At 36.9% G+C, this 18914-nt stretch overlaps 1 protein-coding gene across 2 annotated transcripts in view; it reads left to right on the top strand.

Annotated features, from left to right (window-relative positions):
* The window catches only part of LOC135211125 (tRNA (cytosine(34)-C(5))-methyltransferase-like), a 149447-nt gene extending 133196 nt beyond the window's left edge, over positions 1-16251 (top strand). Inside the window, exons 12-14 of one of the 2 annotated variants that reach the window (XM_064244239.1) lie at positions 7978-8128; positions 13386-13648; positions 15831-16251. In XM_064244239.1, the coding sequence (XP_064100309.1) occupies positions 7978-8128; positions 13386-13648; positions 15831-15875 (459 nt within the window). In that variant the 3' untranslated portion in view covers positions 15876-16251. Of the gene's footprint in view, positions 1-7977; positions 8129-13385; positions 13796-15830 lie in introns of those variants that run through there. The other variant, XM_064244238.1, reaches the window with a different exon arrangement.
* The last annotated feature ends 2663 nt before the right edge of the window (positions 16252-18914 follow it).

Here is an 18914-nt window from a genome sequence, read left to right on the forward strand (position 1 = left end):
TATCAAATATGAGCGCTCTTTCAGCGTAAAACATTTCATACACTTAATTTACCTAGGGGGGCATTACAAACGTGCATCTGCAAGGGTATTAAGGGCCCTGCGGTAACGTAATATAACTCTAGCCCGGTGCCAGGTGGGTAGAGACAAACAGTGAAATAAGATGGAAATAAATATAGTGACTCTCGGTCAAAACAAACAAACATAAATAATGAATCGTGGGGAATGATGTACCATACGCTGAAATAAATGATTAACATAAAAAATGAAACTATGCTTTAGTAATAATGCCTTAATAGGCCAAGTTGACTATAATAGTACTCTAGTTTATCATACATGTGTATTTTGATACCCCCTTTAATTGATGTAGTGCCCAAGGTGGCACTTAGTATGGGAAGTCTGGGGACTTCTGAAAGGGCATCGCCAGAAGCTCACGAATGCCATTTTCACTTCTTCGATGTACAAGAGTACTGTACAACTACGCTTTCTGATTTGGTGATGCACATTTTTGACAGAAATTGGAAGTGTTAGAAGAAATAACAAACATACTAGTGGAAAAGACACAAGTCTTTCCCCTGTCTTCTTCCGCTTAGGCGTCAACAAGCTTCAGTGACGTTGACGCCAGTACGTTCTGCCAATCGTTGGAGAATAGGTACTTCGTCGCTGATCCTTGGGCCAAGAGGAGAAGTTTCTTCTCCATCTTTGAACCAGGACTGTTACATCCCTATTATAAGAAAGCGCAAGAAGTAGTTGTAAATGTCGAACAAGTGACTGATGGAAGCTTGGTTTAGTGCGGCTGTGAAGAGTTGGAGAATGCTCGAATCAGGGACTTCATGACTGATCCTCATGCCAACAGGAGAAGAATAATTTCTTCTTCATCTTTGAGCCAGAACTGTCACATCCTTGTATAAAGTAACAATGCCACAGCATTTTGGGTTTCTTTGTCTTGGCAGTAAGAGTACCATCACGCTTCCATCAAGCATGATGATATCATAGCCAAATGCTATCAAAATGGTGGCAGTTGTGACGTCACAACAGCCTACTGTTGCCAACCTCTCGTCTTCGGTGGCATCAATATAATTACGCTTCCATTTTGGGAGCACGCACCTATGGAGAAATTTGAAAGTTTTTGAAGGGAAATTGAAAAAGTGCGAGACGGAAGACGGGAATCGTCGTCGTGATCTTGAATTTTCTTGTAGGATAAGCCACAGCAATACCGGTGCGTGCTCCAGTTAAATGTTGGAATGGGGTATGCTAACAGATCCCCGTGCCAAGTGAAGAAGAATTATTTTTTCTTCGTCTACGAGCCGGGGACTGTCACATCCCTCCGAAGAAGAAAGTTCAAGCAGTAGTTATTAGCTCAGTCTAGGTTGTCAACAGTCCAGTGATAGCCTAGGTTGGGAAAACCATGATGGCCTTAGAGCTATGATGGACGTAAGAATCACGACGGATTTAAGAACTATGACTGTCATGAGAACTATAACAACTGCAAGAACTATGACGACCGTAAGAACTATGGTGGCCAGGAGAGCTATGATGTCCGTGAGGACTATGAAGACCATGAGAATTATAACGAACTATGAACTATGACGGCTGTGAGGAATATGACTGCCTTAAGGAATATGACGGTCATAAAGACTGACGGTCGTAGGAGGGAACTGTGTAAACAGCGATGGGCGTAGAAATCGTTCGTAAGAACTATGGGGACTGGTTATCATGAGAACGAGAACAGACGTAGTTTTATGATGCATGCATTGCTTGATGGCCGTAAGGTCCATGCATTGGTTAAGATGTGCCACCCTCTCATTTACATTCTAATAGAAGTGAAGGTGCGTCAGCCAAATTCACCTGCTGTCTACCAATGTTAGCGCCCATCACAACCAGTCTATGGATTCATCTAGTAATCATATACAGTCTGCGTTGTGGGAATTAACAGGCTTTGGGTTGACCCAAAACTTCATACCTTTACAGGTAAGAATTCCCTTGTTTTATATACTTTTTGGTATAATCTGGTTTGTTCCTATAAGAATATGGATTCATCTAGTAATCACATACAGTCTGCATTGTGGGAATTAATAGGCTTTGGGTTGACCCAAAACTTCATACCTTTATAGGTAAGAAGAATTCCCTTTTTTTATATACTTTTTGGTATAATCTGTTTTTTTCTTATAAGAATATTGACCAAACGCTTCTACTCTTAGACAAGTAGTTATAGTTAGTTGATAGGTTTGTTTCTTTGCAGTAAAGTACTGTGGAACCATTCCTCTTAATGATAACTCACGAAGCACATTACAGTTTCTGATTGCACAAGGCGGTTTTTTGTTGGGAGTAGAATTGGTTGCAATAGGTATCCCATTACCTAAGATTCAGGCTTACTCATTTAGTGAGTTTCCGGAGTATAGGCCTTGAAGAAAACTTCAAGTCGAAAGAAGGAGGTGGAACTTTTTTCTTTCACCATTTTAGGTAGCCAAGCCTAAGTAGTACTACTTAACCTAGGATGCTATAGCCCAGCTAATCAAGTCATACCTTTTAGCTTAACAAGTGGTTAAATTTGTAGCCTACCTTAGCTAGTCCGAATCTGCTGCTACTATCTTAGTTTAATCTGAATAGTAGTTCTTAGCTTAGACTGTCCGAACGAACTGCTTCGGGCATACATGCATCCTTGTTCAAGCATACATGTACCAACTTAGCCTAGCAAATGGTTGAGGTCTTAGCTTTCGAACCTGCATTTACTATCTTAGCTGAGGCTGAGTGGTACAGTTCTTAGTTAGCTTAGCCTAATTCCTGGGTTAGCTAGTTCTGGCATACATGTCAACTGAGCATAACAAAGGGTTGATGACTTAGCATGGCCTTGCTACTTGAACATGCCTTTACTATCTTAACTTGGTCTGAGTAGTAAAGTTCTTAGCATAGCTGAGCATAGACTAGTACCTAGGTTACCTGTTTGAAACAGTTTTACCACCTCAGTCTAGCAGGTGGACCGTGGTTGTGGTTTTAGCCTAGCATATATAGTCTGAACTTTCTTGGACAACTTTACCCTAACCTAAGTCATTGAGTTTCTAGAATAAGCTAGTTTCTCCTAGCCTAGACTAGTTAGCATAATTCTACTGAACAACTTAGCCTAGCCTAAGTGATGGAGGAGTTGGCCTAGCCTAATTGGTGGAAGAATTAACCTAACCAAGCCAGTGTGAACCTGGTCTTGCCAACTTAAAATAAGTTAACCAGTTCAAATTTGACCATACCTACTTAGCCTAGTCTAACCTAGCACCTTCGAATGAGTCTCTTCCATCCTGGCCTAGTTTCTAAGTATTGAAAACATGAAGTCATGAACCTAGCCTAGTGGGTTCGAGCTTCAGTTGATGAAGCAGATCATTAGACTTCATGAGTTTTGGAAAAGGAAGGTTGAGAATTCCCCTTTCTTCAAGAGTTTAAGGTTGGGTTAAGTTAGTTTGGGTACAATGCTGTGATAGGTTGCTCGAGAATAGCACCATGGTGGTTTCTGGCAGTATAGGGTTTCTCTTTTGGAAGGTAACATATTGAACATATGTCCATGCATTGTAACAGATCACCACATAGGATGTTTTACGGTTGGAAAGTAACATTCCTTTGGCAGAATGAGCCCTGTCCTGTTTAACAGATTAATTCCTTGGACAGTAGGATAATTGGGACGTGTCTGAGTAGAATATATTATCATAGGACATTCCCTTGAGTTTTCCTATGATATCATCCGTATACAGTGGTCCCCCCGTATTTGCGGGGGATGAGTATCAGACCCCCAAGTGAATAGTTAGAACCCGCGAATAGTTGGAACCCCTATAAAAACACTGAAAACAGACTATTTTGTTAGTTAAAACTCAAGAAAAACACACTAAAAATTTTTATACTTGGTTTTTTAATAGTTTTATCACAAAAAGTGCATTTTATGATGAAATTGATAAAAAAAAAAAAAAACAAGAATTTGAGGATATTTCTTAGAAAAATTCCGCAAATATGTGAATTTTCCGTGAATAATACAGGGAAACGTTCCTGATAGAAATCCGCGAATCTGGAGAACGCGAATACGGGGGGTCCACTGTACTTGAAGACCTAAGTAAGACGTGTCTGCTACAGTGTTCTTGCTCTCCGAACAGCCTGAGGATTCCATTTGGGATACTGGGAACAACCAGGAGGTACGCAAGCCCTCCATTCTACCTGTTCCATCATATCCTGAACAGAGGAAGGGGTTCCAGTAAATGAGGAAGACCCAAGATGAGTGACTGATAAGGTTTATCTTAGTACATACAACCTTCTCCATCAGGTTCGTGTGGGGAAGAGGTACTACCGATAGGTAGAATTAATATCTCAGGTCTGGAGTTTGCCCAGTATCTTTTTTCAAACTAACAATTCTAAGATTTTTGTGGGCAGAGCATCAGCTCGGATGTAAGACGACTTCAGAGTTCTTCGTCTCACATATACAAAATGAGCCTTCTGCTGTGACTGCCATTATAGAGGAGGTTTCTGTCCATTAAAGGTATTCTGTCAGTAGACTGATCTTGTGGAGTTGTTGTCAGAACAGAGGAAAGTCTCTGTAGTTACCTGTATGGGGATACACATCTGACTGGTAATTGGATCATCTGGTATGTGAATATCACTTCACACTGAGTAATCTTCAGATGACTCAAGAGAATTGAACTGGCTTGTGCACATAAGAAACTCTGATCTACTATGTGAAAATATACTCTGTATCGGAGTAGACTCACTGGGGTAATATCGAGCCCATACGTCAGTCATGTTACAGGAAACTGACCGGGGAAACTGTTTTCCCTTTGACCTTAGTAGTGGGAGTATTCAATAGCCAGGTTTTTTACATAGATTCAAAAGTAGTTGGGAACAATAGTTTCCAATATCCCCCAGAAACCAGGATAATGATGACAGATATGCCTCTGTGCTCAGTATGGCGTGGGTTGGTGTTAAGAGACCTTCAGGAGGGCCGGCTTTGACTTGTCAAAGTACTCCGTGGTTATCTAAAGGACTCAGTCACCTGGAACATAAATGTGGTAGACGTTAGGTGAACACAGGCCAAACGAGGAAGAGTGGTCAGAAATTTCCATGTAATTTTATTATTTGAGGTGATTAGTCAAGCCTACTCCTTGTTGTCAAGTTTGTACCAATTTTGGTCATACAGAAAGGAAGGTCATCGGAGAAAGACGTGCCTTTCTGGCAATTAAGAACATATCTGTTAAAAAGATCATGAGGGTTGGTTCGTGACTGTATTGAACCATTTTCATGTTCTACATAAAGAATTATCCCACAGTTCCTTGGATGTTTAATGGGAAGGTTCTGTCAGAACCTTTTACTGCTTCGACTTGATGTTTGACAGACTTTTCGTTGGGAAAGGCTGAGTCAGGAAAGAAGTGCCAGAAGGGCCTTATTCAACAGAAACCAGAGAGTCAGATGACGGCGGGAAGGCAAGAACCCATGACATTTAGAGGAATGAACTCGTATTGAGCAATTTAAGAACGCATCTGTTTGTTGAATTTTGAGAGATGGTTCATTGTTACGACAAACCACTTTCAATTCCCTGTACATAAAGGATGTTGCCCAGAGGTCCTGGACACATTTTCCTTGGGTCCTTTTGGTGGCTGCTCAGCAAATTGTGTAACTCATCCAGCACCCCTGGCGGGTCAGTATCTTGTCTAAGATGATGGTATGAATGTGAAATGGATGAGATAACTGGTCTCTTTCCTTTTCAAATTTCTTTCTCCTTCTTTACTTTGGGCAGTAAGAAGAGAGTACCATCATAAGCTGGAACGGTCAAGATATAGGTGAGTGAAGTAGCCATACAGTTAGAGTTATCATCAGTATAAGATACCTATCAGTAGCAAGACATTCCTCTCTTAAGCAAGGGGGAGAGGAATGATAACAAACTTACATAAGTGGACACATTGGTTTGTTAGTAGAACAGATATTCTTATCTTCCTCAGAGGCAAAGAACTATGTCATTGTGTAGAAACAGAAACCCAGAAGTCTGACTTTATGATATTCATATAGATCTTAGATTCTGAAATACTGGTCAGTTGTTTCGTAGAATACTTTTATTCAGAAAACTGATCAAAGGTGACAGACTTTCAGTTGGTTAAGGGGACCGTCCGCTATGTTGTGTATTTTTTTTTTTATTCAAAATACATAATTTCCCTATATGCTTTAGATATATATAATACCTTCATCATACAAAAATTTTAAGTAATTTGAGCAAAAACTTTTAGATTTATTAGTGAAAATTATTAAAAAAAAAAAAACATTTAGGTAACGATTTCTCCACTAATATGACATCAATTTTATTGAAAATCATACCATAAAAACTACTTTATATATGGAATAATTCTGTAAGGACCAAAATTTGAATTTTTTTTTTTTAATTTGTTTTTGTCTAGGCACTCAAAAAATTGTAAAAAAAAAGAAAGAAAAAAATTGGCTCACAAGGAATTATGGGATTTTTATTCCTCTTTCCAGTGATATCTTTCTCTCTAAAATTGGATAATAAATAACCGAGTAATGGCTACCAACATGCGAATAAGTATGTTTTTGAGTTATGAGCTCCCAAAAATTTGCTATGTAAATTTTTGCTTTTTTCTTAGAAAAGTCAAAACAACATTATTATAATTACTTTATTTGTATTTTTATTGTTGATTTCTACATCAAGGATCCTGGTCCTCCCCTAAAAGTGGTATTAATACCCTAAGCGTAACACGAGACAATGATGTTGACGGCGTGACATGAGACAATGAGGGAGCTGATAACAATGAATTTTTGTGTTTTTCTTCCAGCACACTCCTGGCCTTTGCTAATTTTGCTAGCCTTAGTTGCTTAGTAGCCTTCTTGATCGTAGGTAACTTTGGCATTGCTATAAGTTCACTAGGAAGTTATAAAAACAACGTAAACAGCAAGTAAACAAACGCATGTGCATGCAACCACTTTGATGTCTGTGGAGTAACTGAGTTGTTCTCTTGAGTCTCGCCTAAAACTGCCCAGAGCTCTCACACTACCTTTCATTGCTGCCAGACGTATGAGAATTTCGAAACAAATCTGAAAAAATTGCTGTATATATGCAAAAATAAACACGCTAAGACGATCCTGTCAAGTTCAGTCATACAGACGACGCAGTTATGATGACGTCATCATTTAAAAACCGCTATATCTTCATTATTTGTATAAATAATGGGCTGAAACTTCTAGAAAGCATGTACGGCATGTTTCTGCATAGATAGAAATAATAACTCTATTTTTTATTTTTTCAAGTTGATAAGTCATCCGCCATAGTGGACGTTCCCCTTAATAGTGCTTACCTTCCACCAAAAGTAAGTCTATCCTAATGTTAAGACCGAAGGTTTTTCATATATGAACAAATGACAAATTTTTAATCAATTTGTATTTTTCATAACTATCAAACCTGAGGTCTTAACATACAAAGGCCCACCTCTAACCACCCCTCTAACAACTAACTTGGGTTGGTAGAATAACTAACAGGATTACAAATTAAAGAGGGGCATGTGGGTGGCCCCACATGACTCATGACCAAGCACAGATGCCAATGGTCCCTTGCGTACACAATTTTTTAACTGTACCGGTTTCTAACTGGCGCTAAGTTATGTATCCTAATGGTAAGACCTCAGGTTTGTTAGTTATGAAAAATACAAATTTACTAAAATTTTGTCATATTGTACTGTCTGTGGGAAGGTCGTGTTAGCGAATGGAAGAATCCCATGTTGTTATTCAGTGTATATTGCATACTGTGATGTTAGGGAAAGAAACTTGTGATATACTGTTAACTTATGTGCTAACTTATTAATGGGTTGTAGGTATTAATCCATCAATGATATTTATACTTTTTAGTTTTACTTGATAGTTACACTATACAGTAAATGTTTTTAGTTTTATTTGATAGTTACATTGTACAGTAAATGTTGCAGTAATATTTAAAGTCTATTATCTCATTTCCAGGGATCAGAAGTACTGCTTCCTTTAATAACTAAAAGGAAAATAACTGTGACTCATAGTGATTTAGTGTCCTTGCTTTTAAATGATGATATGGAAATGCCACCTGAAACAGTGACTATGGACCAAAAGACACAAGAGCAGTGTTCTGAATTATGTGAGTATTGAAATATGTATTTGTTCCTGTAGATTTTATATCCTCATTCTTTTACTCAAACCCTGAGTTAAAAGGAAGAACAAGCTGAGGAGTAAGTGACTGAGGTGAGTCAAATGGTAATAGGACAGTTGATAAAGTATTCCCATGCTATAAATTACCCACTTGATTTGGACTACTCAATCAAATGGGTGCAGTATGGGTAGCCCTTTAAGTCCTATTTTAGCTAATCTATACATGGAATATTTTAAAACTAAAATGATAGGTGCATTAAAACCGAAGCACATGGTGTGGATGAGATATGTAGATGATATCCTAACAGTTTTTGATAATAGGTGGGACAGTTTCAAAGAATTTCTTCCAAATTAAGTGCATTAGTGCCCATCATCAAATTTGAAGTTGAATGGGAAACAACGAAATACCTTCACCAAAATATAATAGTCTCTCCTTTAATGCTGTGTGTTATTGGACAAGATTTTCATTATTTGAGAGTCTATCATATGTATTATACTAATAGTGATTGTTAATATTCAAATTATTTTTTGGTTTGTCAAAAAAAAAAAAAAATATGAAAAGCAAGCTTGAAGGGGACAACTAATTTGATCAAATTATAGTACCTTTCAAAGATGATTACAGTATATTCTTATTTAAAAGTTCTCTGGCATTGCTTATTAGTAATAGGCTGTCCCTGGGTTACAACGGGTTCGGCTTACAACGTTACGAGGTTAAGGCCCTTTTCAATTGTATTCATCAGATATTATTTCCAGGGTTACGATGCATGTTGCAGGGTTACAACGCCTACAACGTTGATCTGGCACAAGAAATATGGCACCAAAAATGCAAAATAATCAATATTTTAAGTTTTTTTTTTTATGAAAAATGCAATAAGAATGCAGTTTACATAGTTTAAAAGCGCCCACAGCATTAAAAGTAAGGTTTTCTTAGGATTTTTGACGATGTTCCTGCTTATGATGCATTCCAACAATGGAACCCCATCTGTATATAAGTTTTCAACACAATTTTTAACTGGGAAAACTAACTTGACTGTAGACACAGTTTCCATAGAACCCTTTTGGAATGAACATTTTTATTCAATTATTTTATTTCAAGCTAAACAAATGAGAGAAGAAGAAACAAGGTAGATTCACAAAATGTGTGGTGGATGCACTGCATATCTTAATGTGAAAGTGAACAGTTGTCTCAAGAATTTTACAGTAGCTAGGGCTGCCAGTTCCCTGCTAAAATAGAAAATGCCTGAATAACTGACCCCTTAAACTTCAAGTCCAAATACTGTAAAATTTATTATTGGCCATAAACTTTACTGATGTTATAAAAATAAAAGTGAATGTCTGTAGCTTTGTATACTATAGAAATCCTAACCACTTAACAGATCTAGATAAAATTTGGCATGTGGCCATCATTTTACCCCTACCCATTTCCCCTAATTTAATGTTGATATGTTGAGGAGAGAAGGAGAAGAAAGATTTAAAATATTACTGTGTGAATGTAAAAGCAATAACAATTCACATAAAAAGGGGAATTTCACAATAAATTTATGTAATACTAAAATATGAAAACAATAAAATGCAATACAGAAACAATAAAAGGAAAGTCTTAATTGAGCCAGTGTTTGGTGTGCTGAGTGAGACAGTATAGTTTAATCATATTCAACAAAATATTAGTGAAAGAACAAAGCTTTTCACAATAAAATTTAGCAAAAGCGATTAAGAAAATAATTCTTCATTGTGTTGATGCACATTTAACTTGAGATAGAGGGAGGGAGTGTTTATATTTTTTAGGAATAATGAATAAATGATTGTAAGTTATCTTGCATCGTGATATTGTTGAAGAGAGAAGAGGAGACAGTAAAATCTTTACAATATGTACATAAAAGCAGCACCAGTTCACATAAAAAAAATAAAATTTGATTTCATAATGAATTTAACATAATGATAAAACATGAAAACAAACAAATAAAACACATTAAAAAAAAAAACTTACTCAAGCCAATGTTCAGTGCACTGAGACCATAGAGAAGAGAGGATAGGAGAGGAGATGGAAGTAGGGGTTCTGCTTCCTACGGACTCACCAGCTGAGCTGGGATGATTATTAACCCTCTTCTTTAGTTGACACTCAATTTGCCCAAATCACTTTTTTTTTTTTGTTATGGTAAAATACCTATCTAGTGACAATTGCTTTTTTACAATTTTTTACCTCTGTAAAAGTAACCCAGCTCCATAAACACACTGATGCCTCATTCAGCATCTGCTTTCCTTCGATTGTTTGTTGAAACAACTTCCCTGTGAAAAGTTATTTAATCTCTTTCCTTTTCATGCATTCTTTACTTATTACTTATTTGTTTGCAAAATCCTCATGTTTATTTTAAATTCTGCTGTTTGCCAACAGTAAGTTGATGTATTGTGGCATGATTAATCTCTTACATGAACAAATTAATCTCTTACATGAACAATCATTCTCTCTCTCTCTCTCTCTCTCTCTCTCTCTCTCTCTCTCTCTCTCCTCTCTCTCTCTCTCGCTCTCCTCTCATCTCTCTCTCTCTCTCCTCTCTCACACACACACACACACACACACACACACACACACACACATCCTTAGCTTATCCTGGTAAAATGTGAGTATAATTGATTTTATCATCAACTTTTGCCTACTGCAACCGTTTCATTTTCCTCAAAGGCTTCCTGTCTCCCCTCTCTCCATCCCCCAGCCGACAGTTCACCATTTTCACCAAACAGTTCGTAAATCGTACATGCAAACATTTTTTCGAAAATTTTACTTCATATAACATACTGTTTTAAGTTCTTTACATTCTTAATTTAGCTTTTGAACACATTAATAATAGAAAAGATGTGAAATTTTTTTTTTTTTTTTTTTTTTTTTTTTGTGGGGGATGGGGGGGGTGACTTAGTATAATGTCATTGTGGATGATATTAGGTAGCATAACTAGACCAATGTGTTAGCCCCTAATGGATAGGTAAAACAATCAATATGCAGCTCTTCAGGCTGGGTAAACTTTAAGGTAGACCAATTTACAAAAAAAAACCCACATTGGTGGAAAGATATACAGTGGACCCCCCATATTCGCATTCTCTGGATTCGCGGACTCACACATTCGCAGATTTCTCTCAGGAACGTTTCCCTGCATTATTCGCGGAAAATTCGCGCATTCGCGGTATTTTTCTATGAGAAATATCCAGAAATTCCTGGGTTTTTTTTATCGATTTCATCATAAAATGAACTTTTTGTGATAAAACTATTAAAAAAACCAAGTATGAACATTTTTAGTGGGTTTTCCTTGAGTTTTAACTAACAAAATAGGCTGTTTTTAGCATTTTTATAGGGGTTCCAAACATTTGCGGGTTCTAACTATTCATGGGGGGGTCTGGTACGCATCCCCCGCGAATACAGGGGGACTACTGTAAATAAGAAAATTGTCAACAATCCTAAGAAAACCTTATTTTTAATGCATTGGTTGTATTGAAAACTGTGTAAATGCATTTTTATTGTTTTTAATAAAAACAAAACTTCAAACATTGATTGTTTTGCTCTTTTGGAGTCATATTTCTTCCGTCGGATCAACATCATAAGCGTCATAACCCTGGAACATGCGTTGTAAACCTGGAAATAATTTCTGATGAATATAATTGAAAAGCGTTGCAACCTTGTAATTTTTTTAAAATTTAGTACTATATGGAATTGGATAACTTGGAAGTTTTGAAAAAACTTCCTTGGTGGATCTATTTCCAAACTCAATATTCACTGGTAGGTAAAGTTTAATAATTTACAGAAGGTAACTTTAACTTAATACTGTTTCTGTACTTTTTGCCCTTGAGCATCTGTGGATAAAAGAAGTTACCAATTCAAAGATAAAATTATTTAAGTATGGTGCTCTTTTTGTTATGTAGAGCACCATAATCGTGATGGGTTTGATTTCTTGATGATTTATCAGATTTATTATTCCATAAGTCTGCCATTTGTTAAAGATAATGATGGATTTTAGAGGTGTTGAATAATTAATCATGAGAGTGGCTATTTTTGATCTGGTCATAATAGTTGTTGCTTTATCAACATCATTTTTGTTCTTCTTCTTCTTCTTCTTCTTCTTCTTCTTCTTCTTCTTCTTCTTCTTCTTCTTCTTCTTCTTCTTCCTTCTTCTTCTTCCTTCTTTTCTTCCTTCTTCTTCTTCGTCTTCTTCTTCTTCTTCTTCTTCTTCTTCTTCTTCTTCTTCTTCTTCTTCTTCTTCTTCTTCTTCTTCTTCTTCTTCTTTTTAGGTGATATTGGCACTTATGTTAACCCAGATAAAAATTTTGAACTGTCAGTATAAGTTACAGTGTGAACCTTTGCATTTTATGTGTTTAGTGTTGTTTGTGATGATCAGGAATATATGGATAACTAGAAAAAATATACAGGTAAGTACTAGTTTGGGGTAGTCTAAGAAAGAGGTAGTTTTAGGATGGGAGGCAATTGGATCCTTATATGTGTTGATTCAGTCAAATGATTAGCTGTAATTGTAGAAGTAGAAGTTTGTTACTTAACATGCCTCTTTTGTTTAAACAACTTTTCAGCGGGAGAAGCACTTGCTGTATTGTTATTGTACCATACATAGTTATCAGTTATTAGTGATAGGGAGTAGTGAAGTTAAGTTTTCCTTGAAAAGATGGAGATCTTAACTGCAAAGAAAGTAAAGCCTAATGCTAGTGTACATTTGAGTGATTTTCTAAAATTTATATAAAGATAATGGGTAACAAAATTAATGTTATCCAAAGTATGACTTGAGGAACTCAGTTTTTTTTTAAAAGGACTTATCATACTGAGTTTGTGACCAGTTTTTGGGGCAAGTTTACAGTTGTGTGGGTGACTTTTTTTTCTATTAGAAGTCATGTACACATGGATGAGAAAATTGAAAAAATAGAGAAATGCAGTTAAGTTTTCAGCTATAATTACTCTTATTAAAAATATTTTAAGCTGTCAAAATGAAAAGAAATAAGAATATATGCTATGGTGGTGGGATGTTAGCTTAGCTTAGTAGCAGCCTTAGTCAGTCGATTCAACATTATTAGCATGCTATTTCTCCTTTGTAGTATCTTTATCTTTGAAGAGGAAGAGTATATTTTTCAGTGATTTCATGAGGAGTTATAAGTACCTGGAAGGAGTTTACTGTGCTTTAAACCCAGTTTGTCATGTGGTTTTTGATATGCATAATGAAAGATTTGTAAAAGGTTGTACTTTACTTTGACAACAGGTACAGGAGCAGTTGCCTTCTTGTACCAGGCGGATGACAGCGTTACAATCAAATTCGTTGGATGGAAGGGCAAAAAATCTTTACGAGCTTATGTTGCCAAAAATGATCGCATTCATTATTTGAGATTATTAGGTGCAGACACTTCTAAATATGAAAAAAACAAATTTGAGCTGCAGAGGAATCAAATGGCCAGTAATCCCCCTGAAACGAATAAAGAAGGAGAAGAAGAAATGATTACTAACCAAGAATCTGAAGAAGCAGAGGTAAAAAACACTAATGGAGATGTTGATACTTCCAGTTGTATAGCTGCAAAAAGTGAAGAATCATCAAGTTAATATTTGGGTGAAATGTTTTAATAAATGTAGTAATTTGTTACTTTTTACAATTTTACTTATTAAATTGAAAAACTTGCTGTTGTATTACTGAAACAAAATTCCTTTATCTATAATTCTACCATGGAGGCCACTTTTTCTTAGCTAAAGAAACAGCATTGAAGTAGTGCCCAGTCACATTGTCAAAAAGAAGTAAGTTACAAATTGTATAGTTTTTCAGGAAATCTTAATATAACTTTTGCATCAGGTTGTCTATTTACAAGTCATGTATTTAGTTATTAAAACTCTTCTGCCTTGTGTCATCTCTTCCATAATTTCCAGTTGGTCCAGGTCTTCAGCTGAACCCTTTCTCCATTATTTTCTGTGCTTCCCATTGGTCTTTTTCAAACTGTTTCCACATCTGCTACCTGTGAGTGATTCTTCTTATAATTTCCCACCATTAGCCCTACATTAAGGAGTTGGTTGCCTGATGCATCTTCTCCACTGCCTTCTATCAAAGGCATCATCCTCCATCAAACCTATTCTCTCCATATCTTCCTTCACTTTATCTTGCCATCTAATTCTCTGTCTCCCTCTCGATCTTCTTCTTCTAACAGGTTCCTTCCAATTGCCCTCTGCACTCCATACTTGTGATCCATCCTCAACATGTGCCCATACCACCTCAATCGGGGGACTTTTATTACTTCTGTAATCTTTACTAAGCCTGCCCTTCTTAATTCGTCATTTTCCGATCTCTCAAGCAGCGATATTCCCATAATCCACCTCAGCATTCTCATCTCTGTTCTCTCAAGCTTTACTTCCTCTTTTCTTTTTAGAGCCCATTTATCTGATCCATACACTAACATTGATCATATTACTGTTCTAGATCTTGACTTTTAGCTTGGTTAGCATTTTCTTATCACATACTATTCCAGCTACCTCTTTCCACTTCCCCCATGCATCTTTTATCCTACTGTCAACTTCAGCCTCACATACTCCCTCTTGGCATAAAGTAAATCCTAAGTATTTAAAGTTTTCCACCTGTTTTATAATCGAGCTTCTTCTTGTATTACTATTTTTTTTATTCACATTCACCTTTATGCCACCCCTCTCTAAAGACTCCTGCCACTCTCCAATCCTTTTGTGTAGGTTTTCCTATTTTTCAGCAGTAATCACCAGATCATCGGTGTACAGCAACTCCCACAGCTTTCATTCCTGATCTCTTCAATGAACACATCCATGACCAGCACAAACAAACATGGGCTTAATGCTGACCCCTGGTGTAATCCAATACTAACTTCAAAGTTTTGTTTCCCCAACTGCTATTACTTTTGTGCTCGTTCCTTGATATATCATCTTGACTACCCTAACTAACTTTACTGGGACTTTCATTCCTCAAATACCAAAACGTCATTTCTCTTGGGATTTTATTGTATGCTTTCTCCAAGCCTATAAATGCTCAATAGAGCTGGTTTCCCTCTAGTCTCTTTTCTTGTAGCTGTCTTACTGTGAAGATGGCAGCTACTGTCCCTCTTCCTCTCATGAATCCATACTGCTGTTTCCCCATCTTTACAGTCTCTTAATCTCTCATCCAGTAGCATCTCTTAAAACTTTCAATCCAATGCTCTGTTAGTTTAATCTCTCTTCTGCTTGTATATATATACCATCAGACTCTCCTCCCAGTCCCTTGGCATTCCTTCCTCTACCCATATAACGTTTAATAAATCCTGTATCCATTTCTCCCCCACTTTACCTAGTAATTTGATAATTTCAGTTTGGAACTCTAATGGACGTGGTGCTTTACCATTCTTCATTTTATTTAATGTACTCTTCACTTCTGTATCCTGTATCTCCACTGCTCCCTCTACCCTCTGTGCTTCCCCTAACTCCTCTCTCTCATTTTCAGTATTTAAAAAGTTGTTTAAAATACTCTCTCCATCTCTTAATGTCTTCATCCCTGTACAATATGTTTTGCATAATATATTTCCATCTCTATCCATGATGGCACCCAATTTACCCAACTCCTGTCTGCCTTTTCCCAAGTTTGAAATCTACCTGTAACCGACTGCTCCTGTCCTAATCTAATTGCATGCCTAAACTGTCTCAATCTTTCAAATATCTTTCTGTTTTTCAGTATTGGATCCCACATCTCTCAGGAGCATCCTCATCTGTAGCATAATAATCCAAATGCATTCCAACCATAACTCTCAACTTTTGTAGTCACACATCAGATATTTTCTTCATTTTTTTTGTAAGTTCTGCTACTACAATGAATACTGGTAAGGAAGGTAAAAGGGACAGCAGCAGTATGTCAGTGTAGTAGCTCTTTTGTCTCAGTGTTCCTTAGGACTGCTGTATATCTAGTGTTTATTTTATATCATATTTATATCTTAGTAGATTACAAAAGAATTTCATCAAATGCGTCATTTGTGATGTCAGTACTGTATACACAAATTTTTTTGGGAGTTCTTTGTAATATATACTTCAAATGTGTATTTATGATTTCTTAGTTTGTAAAATAATTTCTATACAGTGCAAATACAGAATGTGATGCTTGATTTTTTTATGCTGTTAGAATTTAATATTTAGGATTATTTTCTCTTAACCGTTTACTTAGTTCATTGTTAGGAATTTATGTATTAAGACAAACACCCTAACCACAAAAACTGGTACAAAGTTAAAACTTGTATAACAAAAAACATTATTAGTACCTTTCAAGAAAGTAATATAATTTAGTGACAAATCATGACCTTGATATATTACTACTTTTAATTCTTCCTTTAGTAAATCACCTCCTTTCGTAGGTTCTTATTATTATGATGTATACAAGCTCAAATATTACAAAAACAAATTCGTCGGTTTTTATTAGTCGTTCCTACAGTCAGCAGCTCCTTGTATACAGACCTCTCACTTGTCTAGGTATGCATTGTAAATCATTACACCAAGTGGTTGTACCCCTCTGTGCCCCTGACAAGGAATCAATACATACCATTTCATATACTGTATACCATATTTTGAGATACTGTGATTTCCTTCTTATTTTTCCCTTCATCTTATGTACTATTGGCTTTGCTATCATATGCCATAATATCAGCTACTGCGATAGTCTTTCCTTTAATCTTCATTGCTTTTATTTTTTCTTTTGATATTTTTCTTCATCAGCAGGAGTTAGTTTCTGAAGGGGCACGTGTTATCCATTGATGGCCGCATTCACTTTATTTGCTACAACATCAGATGTAGGCGTTTTCTCAATACTGATAATAGAATAATTAATTTTACATTTAGCGTACATCCATTTAGAATATAACAAACGTTGTTGTTAAGGAATGTACCATCTTCCTTTGCTGAAGTGGCTAGTTTCTGTAAAGTTCAGTTATGTTTTCTCTTAATATTATCTTTGTTTTTGGTAAGACAAACTGGTGGGATTACAAGCAAAGCAAAGCAAGCAACAAGATCTCTCACATTTACATTAAATGTTTCGACTGACAAATTTGCCCACAGTTACACTTTTCCCTTTATGTTACCAAGACACTCGGGGTGAGAAGCTGTGCTGTCCGCTGGATACAGTTGTCGAGACACAACAACCACTAAATTCAATACACAAGTCAGACAAGCACCAAAACCATACAAGAACTCCAAAAAACAACACAACAATCTCTTATGTAAACAATACCAACAACTTAAGAAACAACACAATAAATCATACAACTCACTGCACAAACAACACCAACAACATCAAAGACAACTCAACAAATCAATGCAAACAACTGCCAACACTTCAACAAACCACTCACAAACATCAAAACACAAAATCAAATACAATGACTCTCTAGCTCAACAACAACAAACAGGCACACACACAACTATACAAAATTAAAATCAATCAAATCACACAACAACAACTGACCATCAACAAACTGTCTTATCTCTGTCCTTTACAATTTCTCATCACTGACTGACTCACTGACTGACCCAGCAACCGTGCCAGCAGACAACCCAAAATGATCGCCCAACAAGCAAACTGTCGCTAACTATCCATCCACCACTTACACTCTTTCTCTCACTTTCTCGATAGCTCATTCACTCACTCTCTTCAGAAAAACACACATGCTTTTACACACTACCATACAGCAACACCAAACATGAACACGACACATCAAACACAAAAACACCAAAATTCAATTATTCCCGACAACTACAAACAATGCAATGATGCTCTCTCTCTCTCTCTCATGCAACCCTTGAAAATGTCAAATGTAACTACCACATCACTCCTCCATATTACCTTCCCCGTTACATTTGACATCTCCTTACACTCACAACACTCACTAAATTGCCTTTTGCAACACCCAACACCCTATGATGCTCGGATGCAGGCCCCCTGGATCTCGTTTAAGGACCTCATACACTCTCGGTTACATCACCATTCACTTCTTATAAACCACTTTCATTCAGATTCCTATTATCTCCCTCACTACTATCCTCCCACATCTCATTCACTACCTCATCTATACCTTCTAGCTCTTGTCCCAATATCTCCCTTATTTCTGCTGCCAAACCACTCAGTTCATCCATACTTCTGTCAAACTCTTGCAAAGCTTCATCCATACTACCCACCACTTCCTTACTACTCTGTTTCCTTCCCATTGAAATTTCACTTATCCCTGTCAAGTCAAACCCCCACACACTATATGTATCATTCATTTCCTCAGTCATCCGTATTACATGCCTTATCAACCATTCGTACTCTAACACTAACACCCTTATCATGCAGTTCACACTCCTCCTTTCCATTACCTTTCTCTACAATCTTCCACTTTCTTCCATACTCTACCAACACTATCTGTCAATATTCCAGACCCATTTACTCACTGACACTTGGCCCAGACTTATTAACCCTCAACCATGCACTCATCTCATTCTCCTGAACATACTGCTGCACACTAGAGGACCCACCCAACCGAGTCCCCTTAACACCTAGTTTCCCGAATTCTCAGCCCGACTCGTCCTTTTTCGCCTACACACACTCACTACGTGCCCTTCCATTTCACATTCAGCACACTTCCACGCTGTTCTTTACACATCCTAGCATAATGCCAATTCTTTCCATAGTTGCCGCAAACCATGTGTATACAGTTACCCGCCATCCACTAGCTATATGCCCTACCTGTCCACACCTGTAACATTTATTAATATCCATATCTTTCTTACACTCACT

The sequence above is a fragment of the Macrobrachium nipponense genome, chromosome 4 (genome assembly GCF_015104395.2).
Source record: "Macrobrachium nipponense isolate FS-2020 chromosome 4, ASM1510439v2, whole genome shotgun sequence".
In the NCBI taxonomy this organism is placed as follows: domain Eukaryota; kingdom Metazoa; phylum Arthropoda; class Malacostraca; order Decapoda; family Palaemonidae; genus Macrobrachium; species Macrobrachium nipponense.